The 19,177-nt window shown below is 42.9% G+C and overlaps 1 protein-coding gene across 4 annotated transcripts in view; it reads right to left on the minus strand.

Moving 5' to 3' along the window:
• Positions 1–19,177, minus strand: part of dgkg (diacylglycerol kinase, gamma) — an 83,728-nt gene that overhangs the window by 41,487 nt on the left and 23,064 nt on the right. For 2 of the 4 annotated variants that reach the window (XM_031873436.1, XM_031873437.1), the window contains 16 exons: positions 16,872–16,934; positions 16,246–16,500; positions 15,399–15,551; positions 14,908–14,957; positions 13,483–13,557; positions 12,479–12,598; positions 12,045–12,162; positions 11,457–11,545; positions 10,853–10,969; positions 9,773–9,871; positions 9,159–9,269; positions 8,982–9,055; positions 7,205–7,279; positions 4,553–4,638; positions 3,593–3,682; positions 1,198–1,358 (listed from right to left, as the gene is read on the minus strand). In XM_031873436.1, the coding sequence (XP_031729296.1) occupies positions 1,198–1,358; positions 3,593–3,682; positions 4,553–4,638; positions 7,205–7,279; positions 8,982–9,055; positions 9,159–9,269; positions 9,773–9,871; positions 10,853–10,969; positions 11,457–11,545; positions 12,045–12,162; positions 12,479–12,598; positions 13,483–13,557; positions 14,908–14,957; positions 15,399–15,551; positions 16,246–16,500; positions 16,872–16,934 (1,736 nt within the window). The remainder of the gene's footprint in view (positions 1–1,197; positions 1,359–3,592; positions 3,683–4,552; positions 4,639–7,204; positions 7,280–8,981; positions 9,056–9,158; positions 9,270–9,772; positions 9,872–10,852; positions 10,970–11,456; positions 11,546–12,044; positions 12,163–12,478; positions 12,599–13,482; positions 13,558–14,907; positions 14,958–15,398; positions 15,552–16,245; positions 16,501–16,871; positions 16,935–19,177) is intronic. The other 2 variants (XM_031873440.1, XM_031873439.1) reach the window with 1 other exon arrangement.

The raw sequence follows: 19,177 nt of genomic DNA on the forward strand, positions 1-19,177 counted from the left end.
TCTGAGTCTGGTTTCCGCAGCAGCAGCACTGGCATACACACTAAGCTTGTGATTGAAAGTTTGGCATTAGAGTGTTTATTTGCAGCTCGGCCTCGTAAAAATTAAGTCCTCATACAATGAAATGCACTGTTAGGTTTCTAATGGAGCGTATATTCTCCCTGATTACGTTTGTTTTTGACAAATATATTTATTCAAAGTCAGCGGAAGTCCGCGTAGGAAGGAGGTTGGGGTGAGTCAAATTTATTATTATTCTTTGTTTTAACCCAAAACATCTTTTACTGAATCTTACAACGGTAACGTTGTTGCCTTAATCTAAACCTAATTGACGGCACAAGTGGTTAAAACACTATAGCGTTGACATAAAATGTAAAAATATTGATATGAATTGTACTTTTGGTTTTTCAGAAATGTGCAACGTGAACACTTTTATTCTGGCGACCAGGTTGTTATTTGCTGTGCTGGTAACATGAATGAAGGCTTCCTCCCACTGACCAGTTCTTAATGTGAGTTAAGAAGGGTATTTATAGGATTACTGTAAGCTGATGAAGGAGGAACTTATTTAAATGATATATGTATAACTGCAGCATCAGACTCATTCTTGTGAGTCCAAACCACATCAGAGGAGCGGTAGTCTACGTGAATCCCTCCATTTTGGCATAAAGAAATACCGAAGCGACACATTTCACTGATGTGCAGTGCAGACACATCCACCATCCGACTACACCGATAACTTCACGAAGCCCCTTGTTTTTGTCACCTCTGTAAAAAAAAAAAAAAAACCGTCCCTGAGCTTTCACACGAGTATCTCCATCAGGATAAGGTAAAAAGGTTGCTAAGCAACTGGGACCTGGCAGCAGGTTTCTTGCCTCCAATTAAAAGAGGAAACCTGCCCGAGAGGGAAACAGACGCTCGCTGATCAATCTGCTAATTGCTTGCGTCCACAAAGACCAGGTAATCTCTCTCACACCGTGTTGTTTGTGTTGCAGTGCGGTCAGACGGTTTGGGGGCAAGATTTATGACACATTGTTTATTTTATCTCGCATATTATATCTATAAAAATAATTGCCTTTCAATGCCCTTTTCAGGTTCTGTAAGAAGTACATCTAGAAGCAAAATGTTTTTTTTTACCTCCGAGTAGTATCCACACAGGAAATAGATAATGGAATCAGTCGTATGTAATGTGTTCAGTTTGCTCACCACTCCGATAGAGAAGTAGTTGTTGACGATGCTGTAGGGGACAGGGTCTCCCTTCTCCTCCTTGTCATCGGGGACGATGTCGATGTTCCAGCGGTCGAGCACCACCTCGTTGCTGTGCTCGATGTCCCGAAGGAACTTCATCAGGCTGCCGCCCTCGTAACCTGCGGACAACCAGCCGGAGAGGAACGTGCAATGAGTAGAAACACGAGCAGATGCACAGGTAGAAACAACAGAGAGGACGCAAGATATGTCCAAAAGTAGATCCCTGTCCATTGTTTGTACTGTGGAATAGTTTAAATTTAGAAAAATTAAATGAAAATAAAATAAATAATTGATTCAGTCGTCCCCTGACTATTTATTTATATGTATTATTTCACCCAATCTATATTTAAAGCCCTACATTTAACTGGTGGAACGGTGGAGTATATGGGTTGAAACTTGCAACACAGCGGCACTGATCAGGCTGCCTCTTTACAGAGACCGCCGCCCTCACCACCTCCGAACCCAGAGGGCGCCCGGGGGCCTGACAGCACCCCGGGGAGCCCTCTGGTTTTTGCTCCGCAGCCGACAGCCTGCTTCAAGCAGCCGAGGCATCTTAATAGCGATCGGAGGCGGAAGTAAGTTCCAACGGTGTCACGAGGGATCAGTGAGTACCATCACACTAGGATCGTCATGTGTGACACATGAGTGTGTTTGCATATTCTGACAGAGTAGTAGTCTTAAAATATAATATCAATTTTAGAGGGAACAATTTCCTTTTGATGGAAAAATAATTGTCTCTTTCCCCATGGATGCTTCACCACATTTTACCCTGAATGTGTGCACACACACACGTCATCATAAAAACATGTATCACACACCAAGGGGCTCTCGGATAGTTTACGGCAGATGACAACATAAGACATGACAGGAAAAGCATTTGTCACAGACTTAATCATAAACTCCTTTGTGTCTGACAGGACTAATGCCTCATTTCCACTGCATGGTTCCTCTCAACGCTTTTTCTGCCCTGTTTAACTCCACCTTCTAGTATCGACTCAGCTCGTTTGGAACCTCGACCAATGTGGTGCAACAAAAACCCCCAAAAAGTGTGAATGTGAACGTAATTGTATGGCAATCCATTTGAAAAGTTGTCAAGATATTTCCCGAAGAGCCAAAAATGTTTACGCTAAAGGAAAGTTCACCCTCTGGGATATTGGGATATCAAGGATAAAGTGAAAAGTTTGACCTGCTGGTGACACTAGATGAAACTTCAGGGGATCACCAAAGTCATAACAATTCATCCCACGGGCACCATGGAGATCTGCACCAAACTTCTTGGAAATCCCTCCAATTGTTATCAAGATATTTCAAAATCCCTCCATCCATCCATCCATCTATTCTTCCATCCATCCATTCTTCCTTCCATCCATCCATCCATTCTTCCTTCCTTCATTCTATCCTTCCTTCTTTCCTTTTGAGGAATATATATATATATATATATACATATATATCTGTACAGAATGTTATGGCAATCCATCCAACAGTTGTTGAGATTTTTCAGTCTGGACTAAAGTGCTGGACCAACATTGCCATCCCTAGAGCCATGCCATTAGCAACGGCTGCAGAGACTCCAGCTCATACTTCAATGTTTACTTCTGCAAAAGATGATCTATTGAACAAATCCCAAAGCCGCCCTACTGAACCCGGCTGCTTATTGACAAAAAGTCATTCATAAGCCTGAGTAAGTGCTCTGCTGGTCCTCCAAGCAGCAACAATCAAGCCTTTCTAATTACTGGCCCAAAGTGCTGCAACAAATCAATGGTGATTTGCATATTAACAGTTTTTAATTTGACACGTAAGAGCTCCCATTTTCCCCTTCCCCATCTTTCATTTCCCAAAATCATGCACACACACGCCTGCCTTTCCTTTTGTATTCTAGTGTGCAACTGAGACCCTCCCTGAATCCACAGTCATGCTCTAAACATTAAAATGAACCCTGGCAGAGAGTTTAGACTGCTGCCAAGTCAATCAAATACACATTTTAAGCCTGTTCTTTCTTTAAAGAACTAAGTTGAGCCTTTACAGATAATCTACTATCTTTTACTTTTTCCTGAAATATTCGGAGGACAGAAATCTATACGTAAATGAATGTTTTATCCCCTTAAGTAGCTTTACTTACTCTGTCAGTCAGTATCATATATATTCTGTATCAGCTTTCTCCAAATCTTCCTTGAACTAATGTTTTGTTTTTCCCTGCATGAAATAGTCAACCAATAGTTTCACTTTTTTAAGTTTCATCAATGTCAACGCAAGGATGGATGTACTGCGATAGATTAAACAAAAGAAGCACACACACACACACACACACACACACACACACACACACACACACATGATCGAGCGAGTGCCTCACCTCCTCCCCAGCGTAAGCAGCGAGCCAGGTCGTTCCCTGTGCCCAGAGGGAGGATGGCCACCGGAGGGTGCCTGGCAAAGTTGGCCTTATCTGCAAAGACAAAGACGAACAGATCTCTCTTATATTGGGTTGAACAGTCCTTGAAACTTGGGACAACTCGGCCTTGTTTTTGTCGCTTTAGCCATTGTGTCTATTGGTTGTAGACACAATTATAATCCAAAGTTATTTGCAGAGAACTGAGAAAATGGCAACATGGAGCTACATTCGCATTAGTTTTCTCTGTCAAAAAGGTTTGGCTAATTGGAGGGTTTCAGACATTAAAGCTGGGGTAGGCTGTTTATTTTTGGCGTCAAAAATACAATAACCTTTCAGCGTATTGTGATTCAAGTGGTCTGAATTAAAACTAAACTTCTGCATCGCCTCATTACTCTGTTTTCAGGCTTTGGAAAATCTAGCCAGTATTAGGAGACTATTGCCAATCACAGGTCATTGCAGAAAGAGGGCGTTCTTATTGGCTGTCCTACAAATACAGATGCGCTTGCACAAATCAAGATTCAAGATTCAATGGCAGATTGTCCAGCAGGAAAAGTTGCTATTCTGGCAAACAGCTGCCCATAATGCAAAGCAACCGAAAAAAAGTAAGGGGGACGCCATCGGTATCACAATCGTGATCAGGATGATGTTTGAAATGAATGATTCGTCTGGTGGGAGGGGCTTAGGACAGAGAGGGGGGAGCTGCAGGATGAGGGCTGTATTTTCTAAATATGTTTGGGGGAGCTTTTCTAGAAAACTGCCTACCCTGGGATACCACTTGAATGTGTGTGCTGAAAGGTTATTGGCAAAACTTTGCTGTAACTTGGTGAGTACAATGTTCTAACCAGCTAGAAACCATGGCCCAAACTGTGAAAATAAGATCCACGTTGTCAGTATTAGGTCATTTTGTTATTAGAATGCGTGTACCTATACAGTCGAGGATCCAGCCCACAGTGCCGTCACCTCCACAAGCAAGCACCCGGAAATCAGGCACATCATGGAAAAAGTTGAGCCTAAGACGACAAAAGATCGATTTAACTAAAACATGCTGAAACAAAAACAAGTCTTTTATAAATGCATTGTTTAGCCTTGTTCTATCTGCACAAAACTCCTCAATCTCAACGTCAGCTTGCGTTAAAAGGCGATAAATCAGACAGGGATTTTCTAAGCTCTGAATGATTTAATGAACTGAGCTGCGAGGCTGATGGGCAGAGAGACACAGAGAAAGACAGAGGGAGAGAGAGAGTTTAATGAATGTGTGCCCTCTCCAGTTGTGTTCACTCCACTCCTTTCCCCAGATACCACAGTCACAGAGTGCGTGCCCTTCAAAGGGACCTTTAATGTGCGTTGGGACAAAGGTGTCGACAGTAGCTTTCATCTCTCTCCATCATGAGACAGCTGCTTATGGGGCACAGAGCCCTTTCACACCGACCACCTGGTCCCGCACAGTGACGGCCCACGGCCCCTCTAAACCATGTCTACATCTTAAAATAAATATTACGCGGTGTCGTACATCGAATACATGTTCAGTGTCATCGGTGGGGATTTGCTCTGGTGATGTGGTGGCACTAACAAGACGACAGGCTCGCTCAATATTTAACTTAAAGGACAAATATGGTATTAGTTTAGTTCTCTCACTGGAAACAAATCCCCCCCAAAAGACCAAAAAACAACAATGAATTGATCCTTCTGTGTAGTCGAAGCCTGATATATCTCATTCCCATTTGCTATCGAGCTCCATTGTATTCCAAACTATTAAAAACACATCAATGAGCCGCACGGGAGACATGTTCCTTCATTACGACGAACAAGGACACTGTAACTGCAACCAGTAAATCTATAGCTCACTGTGTCGGTGGGTCAAGTCCACAAAGATGTTCCCACCCTTTAGCGGCCACAGTTTTTGCTTAAGAAGGCTGGAATTCGGCATTGGAGGTCAAGTGTGTGGGTGTAAAGGTGCGTGCTTGTGTTCATGCCATTTGGCAAAAAAAGGGGGAGTGACTATGCAGAGGCCATGAAGCAAACAGCCCTCTCCAATGGCCATGCAGAAAAACTACACTGACATGCACAGGCTGTGTGGACATTACCACAACCTGGAGCCGTGATTCGCATCCAACCGAAACACCCCCCCACGTCCGCGTAACATTTGAACTAAACCAGCTAATCCTGTGTCTATGCTTTATGTACGACAGGTTAGGAGACACAAAGCCAACTGGAGGTTTGACATTAACGGAAGGAGCTGAAACAATGTTTGTGATGACTGAAAACACAGCGAGGAATTGCATCCCCTAAACAAATTACTCAGCGTGAGCTGCCTCTCACCTCAAAGCCTGCTGAGGCTGTTGCTAAGGAGCCCATGGTAACAGCTCAGCTGAGAGCAGGTTAACCCTCGACGTGTCAACAGACCTTCATTAAGCCCTTTGTGTTTATTTGTGCGCGTGTGTTGATATTCACTTGTGTATACTGTAGAGCCTCTCTCAGCAGTAACAGCGTTACGTGCACTCGAATATATTAGAATAACGGACCACGTGCAGAAAAGAAGACTCATGATTACTGTTGGTCAGAATCTAAATGAAATGTTCTTTGACTAATATACTGTGGAAGGCTACAGCACTGGACGTATTTAGAGAGAGACGCGATGAAGAAGAGGACGAACAAAAGTGACAAATAGTTTTGACCTAAAATCCTAGCGGTGATAAGTGATGATAATTTAGGGATTCCTGTTCATGCCTGTGTTTTGTTTATACTCTGGTCAGTTCAGGAAAGTCGTATCACTGAACTGTCCAGTATCACATGAGGGTAAACACGGCGTTTGTGTTCGACGCCGCATGTGTCATCTGCAATAAGACCCGAGTGCGTCATTGTGCCGCTTTTCCCCACAACGGGCTCTCGAGGGCAGCAGCTCTGCTAGTCGGAGAGGGAAAGAGAGAGGGACGTGAACAGAGGAGCAGAGAGAGACACATAAATGGAAGTGAAAGGGTGCTGAAGGGAGTGCTTCACCTTCAAGATAAAGCATTTACAGCCCTTGAGCTGCGTCGGGCATTTTTTTTCTGCCCTTAATGGACAAAAGGTGCAGCAGCATTCATTTCAAAGTACAAGCTGTGCTCAGCTCTGACATATGAGTGTGTGCGCGTGTGTGTGTGTGTGTGTGTGTGTGTGTGTGCGCGTGTCAAGAGGTCAAATGCACAGCGCGGCAGTAATGCCGTGTTCCCATTCCCCTTCAATGACCTCAACAGGTTAGTTTGACATGCGGTAAAGAGGTGGTGGTCTGACAGCACAGCTCCCTGACTGAACAATAATTAACTGTTCTTTATATTCACGATGTTCGTTTCATTCTCAACACAAACTCCCGACGCAGCTTAACGTCACGGTAAAGTAAGTCCCTAGCACACCTGCATTTAGATCTGTTAATGAATGACAGCTTCATTTCTTTGTGTGTGGCTCCGTTTATTAATTATTTATCCATTAAAAGATCGACTGAAGTCTTTTGAAGGCTGCAACAGGCTGGTGCAGGCCTGTATATTAATAAAGCACCCTCTAACTGATTTCATTTCAAAGAGATGAATGCGGCAGACTTACCCTACCATTGGTCCACCTTGATCCAAATTGTACACCTGCCTGGGGTTTAGGAGGTACCTGAACTTCCTCAGCACCCTGGAGGAGGAGACCAATGACAGGACACAAGTTAGAAATACATTGAGCTCCTATGGATTGACCTACATACGCAATACGCTAAATATTACATCAGACTGATACAAGTTGAATGTTACAGGCTATGAAAGAGCGCTCATCTATTTGTTAGAAGAATAAAAAGTACGTCAGCCTCTCAAGGCTCCTGACACGCTGTGAAATAACTGATCTTGCAGGTTTACTGCGTCTCGTCCAACAAAAGTATGGCGACGGGCCCATGAAGCTCCATTGAAGGCGTGTGAAGTGACTTCTGTGCAACCTCCACACGCAACTTAAACAATCTGTTCTGCAGAAAATAATCATTTCAGAGATCAGGAAGAGGATAATATGAAAGAGATGAAGAAGTGGAGAGCTCTAGTTTGCATGCTCTTCTATCTCCTCCATCTCTTCGCTCTCACAAACTGTCAGAGTTTTAGCGAGCTGCGCGTCGACGCAGCAGTTTCCTGTAACCTTGTGAGGGTTACATAAAATGCCCATTGAAGCCTGCACAATCCTCCGATTGCACTTCTCATGCAGGCAACTCAGCTGGCTGCTGAAATGCTTCTCCTACCCAGCTCGCCACTGTATTTAAATAGACTGCTCGAATACATTTATATTAATAAGTTGATCAATGCCTCAGCCTTGGAAACCTAAACTCGTCAATGAGTTCATCAATCAGGTTAAACTGAAACAGAAAATGTTTTCACACAAACACAAATAGCCTCTGGTTTCCTGTTCTTCTTTATTTATTTATTTTATGTCTATTAATAGAGTGCAGTGTCCTTTCTAATGGCAATAAAGAGCGGGTTGCTATGGGAGCGTGTCAGGCTGATGCGGAACGGGAGGCTGTGATTGGTCTCTGTTGTGTGAACAGAGACAATAAAGACGTGTATTTAAAGCTTGAAGAGCCCTCGTCGTCTTTATATTACAGCATTTATATTACAGTCTTTATATTACAGCATTCAGAGAACATGCACAGAGCTGTGACACAAATCTGTGTCCTGAAGTGTGCTGAATGGAAACAGGTCGGCCCGTTAGTCCTGTGATGATGATCTATACGTGTGTGCTATAGGTGATCTCCTCACTACTTCCACCACAGGTAGATCCTGTACTTGATTTAAACATCGTATTTAAAGCTCACAACCCAAAGGCAATGAATAAATGGCTAATGTGAGCATAGAAAGGATCATTTTATATTTAAAATGAAAAACGAAAGTGGCGAATAAACTATTATTACATCGTACCAAATCAACTATAATTAAACGGTAAAGTGAAAAAGGATACTGAAAATTCTAATTAGATGCTGAAATGACAAATGGATATTGTGAAATGCCAATTTTAAATGAAAATGCCAAAAACTAAAAGCTGAGATATAGAAGCTTAAAGGAATGGACATGGGACACAAAAAGATTAAAGAAAATCTGAAAATGAAATGAACTATTAACATATAAAGTTAATGTTGATAAATCTTAATTTATATTTTTGACCTAAATTACTCCCCATGAAAAATCTCATTTAAAAAAATCATAAAGCCACAAATAACTACATTAAACTCCCAGATAAGACAGCTTATGATATTTGATGAATGAATTTGATAACCTGTATGCATGGTCTCCATACACGACACTGCAGTGAATGTAAAAGACAGACCACCTGACCAGATGGTCTGTGGGTGGTGGGAACTTACCGCTCCCCCTGTCTCCCTCCACTCTTGGGATTGACCAGGACCAGGAGAGGGTGAGTCCCTGGGAGAGGGGTGATCTGGAGACAGGAATGAAAAACAGTCTCAGGCATCTGCTAACCAGCTTTTGTGTGGTCACCTCAACAACCGACAGGATGGACGGCCGCTGGCCGCTGGACATACCTGCAGTGGTTGTCCGTCTCCAGGGGAGAATTTGAAAGTCTGATTGATGTCATCAGGGCTGGTGCTGGGTGGCGACTCCCCCTCCCCACGCTTCACCACAGAATGACGGTCCTGAGGAAGGAGGAAGACTGTTATCGGTACGAAGATGTGCACTCAAACATATTTCGATTTATGAAACTTCCCTGCATGAGCTTTATAAATCAGATGAGTTTCAAATATTCTGCAGGTGCATGGGCCTTGTATTAATGTATGAAATGCCCACTAACAATATGGATAATATGCATATAAATCGGCTTGTCAATGAGGTATTTGTGGGGAAAATGTGAGTCAGACCACAGAACCGTAAATAGAATCATCACTGAGTGTGAAATTGAGGCAGGTGTTTGGTAAAACAATGGGCATGACATGACTTGATGGAGGAAATCTGTTGAATTGAGACTATTCATAGCAACTTTCCACTTGTCAACATATTTTAACGTTACTCAGAACATGGCAAACATTTTAATCGGTGCTGTTATTTTGTGTACAGTCCGGATCGTACTGAGCTCTCAGATGAACAGCTGAAAAGTGGATGGAACCCATGTGGAGAGCAGAGGGGAAAAAAGCCACCTCACCAAGACGACGGGGCAGATGTACGAGGGCAACAGAGTGTGGTCCCTCAAGGCTCCTCCATCGCACTCCGGCTTCACATTAGATGCACACTTATTATGGAGCTACGGAGGAGAGCAGAGGCAGAAACATAAGAACTGTGGGCGTGAATCCATCTGTGAGACTCAGTACATCAGAACACTACCAGTATGAAACGCTTCACTTCTGGACGATGTTTATTCTCAAAGGTACACACCGATTATTGGACAGACCATATAGTAGCAGTCGAAAAAGTTAGTATTTCTATGCAGAATCATTTTCATGCTGAAATGACAACAACTGCTGTGTGCGTTTGAGAGTTTTGGCAGAAGGATTGACGTCGAGCAAACTCCAAGTCAGCGGTGACATCTAGTGGATTTAAAGAGCAATGCAGAGTAACCTGTATAGAGGTGTGTAGTCATCAGAGGTGTTCACACACTACATTATGGAGACAAAAGGCTGATCCATATAAAGTAAAACAATAGAGTTTAGGGGCAACATGTGGGGTTTGGTTTATTTTAAGTTATAGGTAAAACTAGAGTGAATTAATATACACTCAGATGCCACTTTATTAGGTACACCTGACTGTAATATATCCTCCCGTCATGTTCAGTTTCTATTGAAAGTGTTTCAAAGGTGTTGATTAAACACTCTGATCATTTTGGAGGCTGTAGTTTGTTTTTAGAGGTGTTTCTGTTGGACATAATAATAGAAACAGGTGTCAGTAACACCTCTCTATAACAGCTTAAAAAAAGAAAAACAACGTTTTAAAATGTTTGTATTAGACTGCAGTAGTTTTGCGCTACGCGTACCTAATAAACTGACACGGTAGTGTAAACACGAGACTTTATATAATGAGGCCATAACTCATTGTGTTATCTTTCATAAACACTTGTAAAACACGAAGCACTTAAAGAAGGATAAACCATAAAAAATGCTCCAATAAATCACAGAGACTACGGCGCACTGACAATGTTTTGCTATGGTTTATACAGAATATGTCCGCTGCAGATTAAAGTGTAACCTGGTCAGATTCATCTGTGTCTACATAAGATGCAGCAACTCACAGTGATCTGACACCAGACGCAGTGCAGGCCCGTCAGGCCCTGGTAACACTTGATGCTTCTGTGACAGCGGTCGCACTTGGTGGGAGAGTTGCCCTCCATCCAAACATGCTGCATAGCCTGAAAAGGAGTCAAATAAAAAAAAGCTGTGTTCAAAGTTCTTTAGCATTTATGATGAATAAAAATATGTATGAACAGAAAATAAAGCATGTGCATTCAGTTCAATAGAAACTTAAGTCAATTAGCTCAATCAATAGAGGAATAAATGACTAAAACAAAACAAGACTTCTGGCAGTAAGTTTAGGTAATAACCCAGTGTTGGAAGCCCTACAGACAGTAATCAGCAAGTGACTTGAGCCAGAGAAACAGCTCTACGGAGCCGAATCACGTCATAGCTACAACACAGAGGATATTGACTTGATTAGAAGCCTCGCACGACCTCACAGACCATCCCATGATCCTCGGCGCCCAATTAAACAGGACCATGAGCCAGTGGGAATCTGCTAAACAGACGGGTCAGTGTTCGCGTCTCGGGACCCCGCAGCATCACTTCCTGTTATCACCGTTTCAAGTAGCAGAATGAACCCTTTCATGGCTCCGTACTCACGTTGGTGTGTCTTCGTGACTTGGCGTAGGTGCTGATGCAGGCAGCGATGGCTTTGGACACACACCGTTCGTGCACTGTGTACTTGCATACTGTGGGAAGACAACAACGACAGAGACAACAGTTTGTGAACCACAGTCTATATTCAACGTTATATTAAACGTCTTACACGTATTGGTCCTGTGTCATCTTAACTACAAAACAAGGCTTGGAGGGGATTTAATAAACAAAATGTTTCCCACATTAGAGATAATTTCAATACGCGATGTTCGACTGTGCGTCTACTGTGACAACAACATCAACCTTCGAGAACTGCTCCCCTGCAGAATTCAATCACGAGCGAAATGACACGCGACGACATTGTTAATGTTCTTTTAATGACGACTGTGAGGACTTTTTAATTGGAAAAAACAACATTGACTCAGAAGCACTCAGGCACTACACATTTGAGTCAGACGCAGGTGGGAGTAAAGTGGGAGAAAGAAAGAACAGCAGGAGATGGAGGAGGAACAGACAAAGAGATAATGACAAGAGTTAGAGAAGGACAGGAAGTCAGAAAAAAAAGAGATGCGAGCAGAGAGAGGGACTCACATGAGCAGCAGAGGCCCTGCTTGCGAACTCCGAGCAGCATGGTGTGGCAGAAGTTACAGTAGGCTGGTTTGTTGAAGTGCTTCAGACGCCACACATGTTGCCCGTCTTCCTGTACATTCTAGGAGGAGACAACAAGGGATGGATGAAGAAGTCAAAACTGTCCTTTCTGTGGCTCGTCTATGGCGGACTCTCAAATTAACAATAACCCGACCCGGCATGCACTTTATCCGTGCACTATAAACACTCTGTGTTTGCAAGCAGCTCAAGTAAACATTAACTCAAGTTATTAGATTAGACTCAACTCGCCATTACACAGAAGTGCAAAAAGCAGCAAAGTGCAGAGTGATGTAGACATGTATAGTGGTAATACTGAACAGTAAGGGTTGTGAAGATGCACACGGGGTATTAACAGTTAAAAACAGTGTGATACGTACCGTTTCCATGCCCAGCAGGACCAGTAAAGGGATGGTGGTGAGGCCTCCTCTGATCCACTCCTCCAGCGTGACTGTCCCGTCTCTGTCGTAATCGATCTCTTCCATCATTTCCTTCAGTATCTAAAGTGACAGAGATAGATATCGTCCTTAAAACCAAAGACTGTAGATACAAAGTCAGACCTACGACTTACTACGGATGAAAATGGGACTCTTAAGATGATTAAAAATGCTTTTAAACAACGTTCCATGAGGCTTTTTAGTAGGTAAATACAAACAGACTCGATACAAGGAGACAGATAGAAATTATCTTTAGGTTTTATCCGGTGCAATAATAATAATAACTTCTTGGTTGCTGCGGCAGCTCTATTGCATTTTCACAAGAAGAGTTTTATGAATTCTTTAAAAAGAGGATGAACAGGATCAGACACAGATCTGACATTTTGTTTTAACTGGCGTTTTATATACATCCTAGTTATTTCTGCTCTTTCCCAATAATATTATTGGCCATATTGGTCTATTTCTGTTTTGGGAATTGTCCCTGCTATACAAACAATGAATGCACTTTAATAAACAGAGAGAGATACATTAACACATAGTCTAACTAACGTTGATACTGTTTTATGCTGGATGTACTCAGCTCAGGGTCCGCTATGAGTATAACATTCTTTATTTATGAAATGTGTAAAAAGTGTTTTCAGTTTCACCATTTTTGTTATGAATTTTGTTGCCAAATGCCAATAATAGACTTTTGAACGTATTGATCATTTTTCAAGAGAGAGCTGTCCTCTAACAAGCGGTTTGTTTTTTCTTTGTACCACTTTGCTTTCTTCTCGTTGTTTTTCTACCTTTGTGGAACTCAGATCCACTCGATGGATGCCACTCCAGGTTTCAGTTGGCATTAAGTTTGAGTAAATGATGATAAAACCTTCACAGAGGGGCCTGTTTACGTTCCTCTTCCTGTTTTTGCCTCAGACTTTATAGAACTGGAGAGTGTGTTTGCTCACCGGTCGCAGTTCTGTTGAATCCCACTCCAGATACTCTGCCACATGCACCATCTGATTGATGATGCGATCCAGCTCCTATGAAACGAGAGATGCACAAAGAGAACCTAGAGCCTTACTTCCTGCTAAAAATAATCAACTCTCATACATTTCAAACATAGATGGCAGGTAAAAGAAATGTTATGAGTCAACATTAAAGCCGGCGTTCGGTAAAGTAACGTCTGAGACTTTGGATCAGGCAGCAACCACCGGGTCTGAAAAGTGGACCTGCATTCTCTCTAGTGTCCACCAGGGGGCGACTCCTCTGGTTGTATAGAAGTCTATGAGAAAATGACTCTACTTCTCTCTTGATTTATTACCTCAGTAAACATTGTAAACATGAGTTTATGGTCTCAATCTCTAGTTTCAAGTCTTCTTCAATACAGCATGATGTTCATTTAGTACATTATGCTCCATTTAGAGTCAAACAGACCATAAAGCAGGGTACGCTTTAGGGCGGGGCTACACAGTGATTGACAGGTCTCTATCACGGTGTTGTCCAGTCTGGGACTTGTCCGTGTTTTCATCTTACAAATTTAACAGTGCATTTTCCCTTCAATGAAAGTTAATTGTGACATTTTGGTCATCTATAAATGTCTTATTTAGCATTCGGTTGTATTTAGCTCCCTCTCGAGTCACTTCTGGTTGCAAAAGAAACAGAAGGTAATGTCCAAAACGTCGAAATAAAGGCTTCAAACGGCGTCCAACAAACCAATGTAAGACGTCATGGTGATTACGCCCACTTCTTATATACAATCTATGCTAAAAACTAATAATACACATTAATGACCCCCCCTGTTGCGGCACTGACATACAGCCTATGCTCTGGATGCACTCAAAGAGAGGCGTACCAATTAGGAAGAGACTCAGAATGACCACAAAGAAACATAGAACGACTACAAAAAGAAAAAAAGAGACTATAAAGAGACCAAAACAACTACAAAGAGATGCAAAACAATCACAAAGCGACTACAAAGAGACACAAAACAACTACAAAAAAACTCAAAATGACTACAAAAAGACATGAAACAACTACAAAGAGATGCAAAAACACAATAGAAAGAGACTAAACAGCTATAAGGTCTGGTTGGCCCATTGTCTCATAATATGCCCATGTCCATGCATTTCCCTATACTGTACAACATATTCACAGAAGAAAATGTCCGCTCATGTGAGCACTTCAGCACGTGGCTGAATGCTAAACTGAACAGCCAGTTACAAATGATCTCATGTAAACACGACTGCTGTCACCGAGTGCTCAGGTGTCTATTCTTAGAGCGTCTGTGTGCAAAGGGCAAAGAGAGAGACAAGACACCGAGAGAAAGATGAAGAGAGGAGGGGAGAGAGAGACAGAGACAGAAAAACACAAAAGCGAGAGGAGACACTCACCGAGCTGTCCAGAACCCCGTTGCCGTCTGTGTCGTACAGCCGGAACATGACTAGAGGGAATGGAGAGAACAGAGATCCTGTGATGACTCAGACACCGTCGGATAACTGGTGACTGTAACATTTGTTCTTGGACTCTCTCCAAATGGCCACAGGGTTAAAGAAGTGGAGCGTGCTACTTCTGTAGTGAAGCAGGGGTACCAGTTAACAGAGATTAGCCTTGTCACTGTGCACCAATATAGCATTAGACAGCAAAGAAGTCACGGCAGGGCTTATTAAGGATGCCACTGCCCTGCACTGTGTGGGTACCTAAGGACCCGGGGAAGGAGGGAACAGCCTTGTTACTCTTGCTGATAACCTGAGCTGACATGAAACCAGCGGTATAAGTGGCCTGGGCACATACACACAGACAGCTGCACCCACTCGACATCCCCCCCCCCCCCAGGGGAGCTGACCCCCCATCTGCGTCCCCCGTCCCCATCCACGTCACTCACACTCCAGCTTGTCCTCCGGCGTCCCCCTCTCCAGCAGGGAAAGGTAGCAGACGATGTCCTTGAGAAAAACCACCTGGGGCGACGGCAGGGGGGGGCCTTTCTGGGGCGACGGGCTCCTCCGCAGTGACAAATGCTTGTCAGAGTGGCTCCTCTCTGTTGATGCACAACACAAAGTGTTCAACGCTACTCACGTCGCTCCTTCTACTCCGTTCTGTGGTGAAAATGAATGGATAACGAATGAAGCAGAAGCGCCAGTAAATTACACATGAAAGTATTAGTTAGAGAACTCTGATCCCAGTGCAGCAGGTAGAGACAAAGCAGAGCAGCGGAGAACAGCTCGACAAAAGCACTATTCACAGCGCAGACAGAGACGCCACATAGTGCTGAGCAAAATAACACGGCATCATGTGACGGGTATAAACAATCTGACAAGTCATAACAGGATTAGCAGCAATAGACATAACTTAAAGTCTAATAAACACAGTTTTAATACTTTTTGCATGCTGTTATCTTTACTTGTGCTGCTTTTAAAAAGGGATCAAACATGAGGAGATACTTTTTGCATAGATGTCCTCACTTGACCGAGCAAACATGGACTTTTTTTTTTTTTAATCGGATATATTTCACTAATCATTGGCAGAAAGCCCAATAAGTAAATGTTGACTGGGGACAGCAAGAGTCCACATGATACGTTTCTTCATTTATGACTGTCATAGGTTTGAATGTAACAATATTTTGTGGCACATCATACAAAAATGTGACAATATACATCACAGAGTTAAAAAATGCACGTAAATATTAACTATATTCTCTCATAAAATATTCATTTACTTGCAGTCAATCTCACCTGGGGAGAGTTTGGGGGACACTGGCGACCTGGCGGGACCAGCATTGGGGGTCAGGGCATTGCTGCTCCCCTCTGAGGTTTTGACCTGGGTGCAGGGTGATCGTTGGGGCCCCCCAGGCGTATGGGCCCCCGTCCCTGAACGCTGCGAGGAGGAGCGAGAGGAGCAAGGGGAGGTGGCGGCTGCCGAGCCCGCCATGCCGGAGAGCTCCGGTGTGTGCCGGCCCATTGCAGACAGGATGCTTTTCCCATTCATCCCTGGGGGACAACATAAAAGAGGTAGAGAGAGACAAGGACAGATGAGTTGAGGATGCTACATGCACAGAGAGTGGAGGTGGAAGTAGCAACATTAAGAAATACTGTAAATCGTAAAACATGACGACAATCGAAAACAGACTCAGGATGCAGACAGGGAGCAGATAAAATGACAACACCGCGTTAAAACCTTCCACAAACACCATTCACAAAGCCTTCCACTGACCCACAGCAAAATACCATGAACTCACATCGACACAACCAGAGCACAACAACAAAAAAGGAGGGGAGCAGGAGGTCATGGCCAGCAGGGCCCTTGTCCCATTAAGATGACATCACCCTGATGATACGGGCTACTCGGCCTGCTCCAGTACCTGTAATGGGGGCACAGGCCACTTCGGTCTGAATAGAGATGCCTGCGTCAATGGAGCGGGTTTCTGCAGTCAGTCATTGTTTTGAGGGGGAGGAACAGAAAGACAGCAGCAGTAACATTTCTATGATGTGTAGGGACTTGTTTTAGACAATGCATCTTAGACATCCTGTTGAATGAAAAGAAATAAAACTTTTGAGCATTAAACTCCTCATGACACTGGATCACAGTTTAAATCTTTGGAAAATCTCGGTTAAGAGCAAAAAACTAAACTAAATTTAAAGAGAGGATTAAATGGACTCTTTTTTGAATTTTAAGCTAGTATTAAAGATTGGTTAAACACGATTTAAATCAATTAAAATATATCCTTTTTGGTGCAAACCATCCATCTATCTGAGAGCAGACAATGGCTGCTTAGAGAAACGGCTGTGTCAAAATAAAAACAGTAGTTATTTAACAGCACTATTTTGGATCTTTTGTCAAGAGCAGAAAGCTAATGTCTCAATGCACCATCAGTGGACATAATAGAAGCATCTATATTAGGGAGCAGGACACAGAAAGCACCACATTACATATAGTGAAACATTGAGGCAGCATAATTGGTGTCAATATTGTTAGTTTTATCTCCTTCATCTGACTTCAGACACAAAGGCCCACTGGGGAAAAAATAGGTCTACATCGCAACGGTCATTAAAAACAGTCATTTGAAGATACTGAAGGATTCAATCAGTCCAGAATCCAGCTCCATCCAGACTGATTCATGGCATGTTATCAAAGACTGCCACCAGGTGGCAGTGCAGGCTGTGTGAGTACTGCAGCAGCAGCAGAATCCACACCAAAGTCCTTCATTCACTTTTGTCCTTGTCAGATATGATGATGATACACAGCATGTCACATCTCATGAAATACTTGCTTTTTATCATTACTTATGCACCGACAAGCAGCCGCGACGTGAGTGGCGCTGTTCGTTTACCTGCCTCCGTGAACTTTGGTTATACCTGCAGGATCAAAAGAGCTGAGCAGAATAATCCCTGTCTGCCATAAGATTATCCAGATGTAGAGTTATATGATTAGTTCTTCAGATTTTAGGCACAATTTGTAGGTAACTTAAAGGAATACTTCACCCACAAAGATGACCATTTGCATATCAGTAACTCACCCAGTGTGACAGGTCTCAAAGGTGAACAGAGAATCCAGAAACTAAATGGGGGAAACTACATCGAAACATGCTCACACTACTTCAGTATAATTCAAGTCTAAATGTATTGGATTGTGCTGCATGTTTTGGCCATTTTATGATTCTCTTCCCACGGTGGAGTTTGGCGAGAAAAACAAGGTTTTCTTCAAGACATCAAGGTGAGTAATTGGTATAGAAATGGTCATTTTAAGTGTGAAATATTCTTTTAACATGGACACAACTGCTAATTAAACTACCATGGTAGTAAGTAATCCTCGCAGTAGTCGCTAATGAAAATAATAACAGCTGTAGCATTAAAACTGACTGGATTTTGGGGAATAACACTGAATGCAAAAGTAACTTTTGTTTGCTTTCAAGGAAACACCACAGGGCACCATTCAGTTTTGAAGACGCCCTGAAGAATTGTACATGAGGCAGCTGCAAAGGAAAGATGTATTTACTGCCATTTCTGTAATTATTAGATAAACCTTACTGAAGACAGAGAGTGGAAGCTGGGGCGTCACTAAGCTCTGCGAGGTCTCTGAACATTTAGCCCCTCTACACTTGCTGCCTCTTGCTTTCACGAGCATTTTACCACAGAAATAGATTTGTAATTCAACAGTCCATCTGTCTCCTCAGCTGCTCTGCAGTGAGGAGCAGCCCGACGGGCCGACTCCGGCCCACGCTGCACTCACATGGACGGACGGAGGCAGACGCGGTTTACACCTGGAGCAAATGATGGGAAGGTTTCTGTCTTCTGCTCCGGTCAGTGAAGTCAGGGAATACTTCGGTCTGTGCGTTTCTGTTCATCTGTATGTTTTTTTTACATTTGTGCTACAAAGAAATGCATAAAATGTCCACTCATTTAGAAAGAGACGAGGTGGCACGATTAAAGTCCATGTGATCATCTCTTGTGTTAAGAAGTAAATACAAAGAAAAGAAAAAATAAGTATGTTTGTTACGTAAAATGAGTATGGAAGTCACAACTGTCAAATAAGTCAATGTTAAACCTGGTTTAACGCGGGACAAGAAGATAGTCCTGTGTTTGTTTAACCAAACCATTCGCCTCGATCTCCATACCTAAGTGGACCGTCTCGCTCTTTGTACTACATCAGTTCTTCTGCCCGTCTGAT

The sequence above is a fragment of the Anarrhichthys ocellatus genome, unplaced genomic scaffold (assembly GCF_004355925.1).
Source record: "Anarrhichthys ocellatus isolate YVR2014 unplaced genomic scaffold, GSC_Weel_1.0 scaffold71, whole genome shotgun sequence".
Classification (NCBI taxonomy): Eukaryota; Metazoa; Chordata; class Actinopteri; order Perciformes; family Anarhichadidae; genus Anarrhichthys; species Anarrhichthys ocellatus.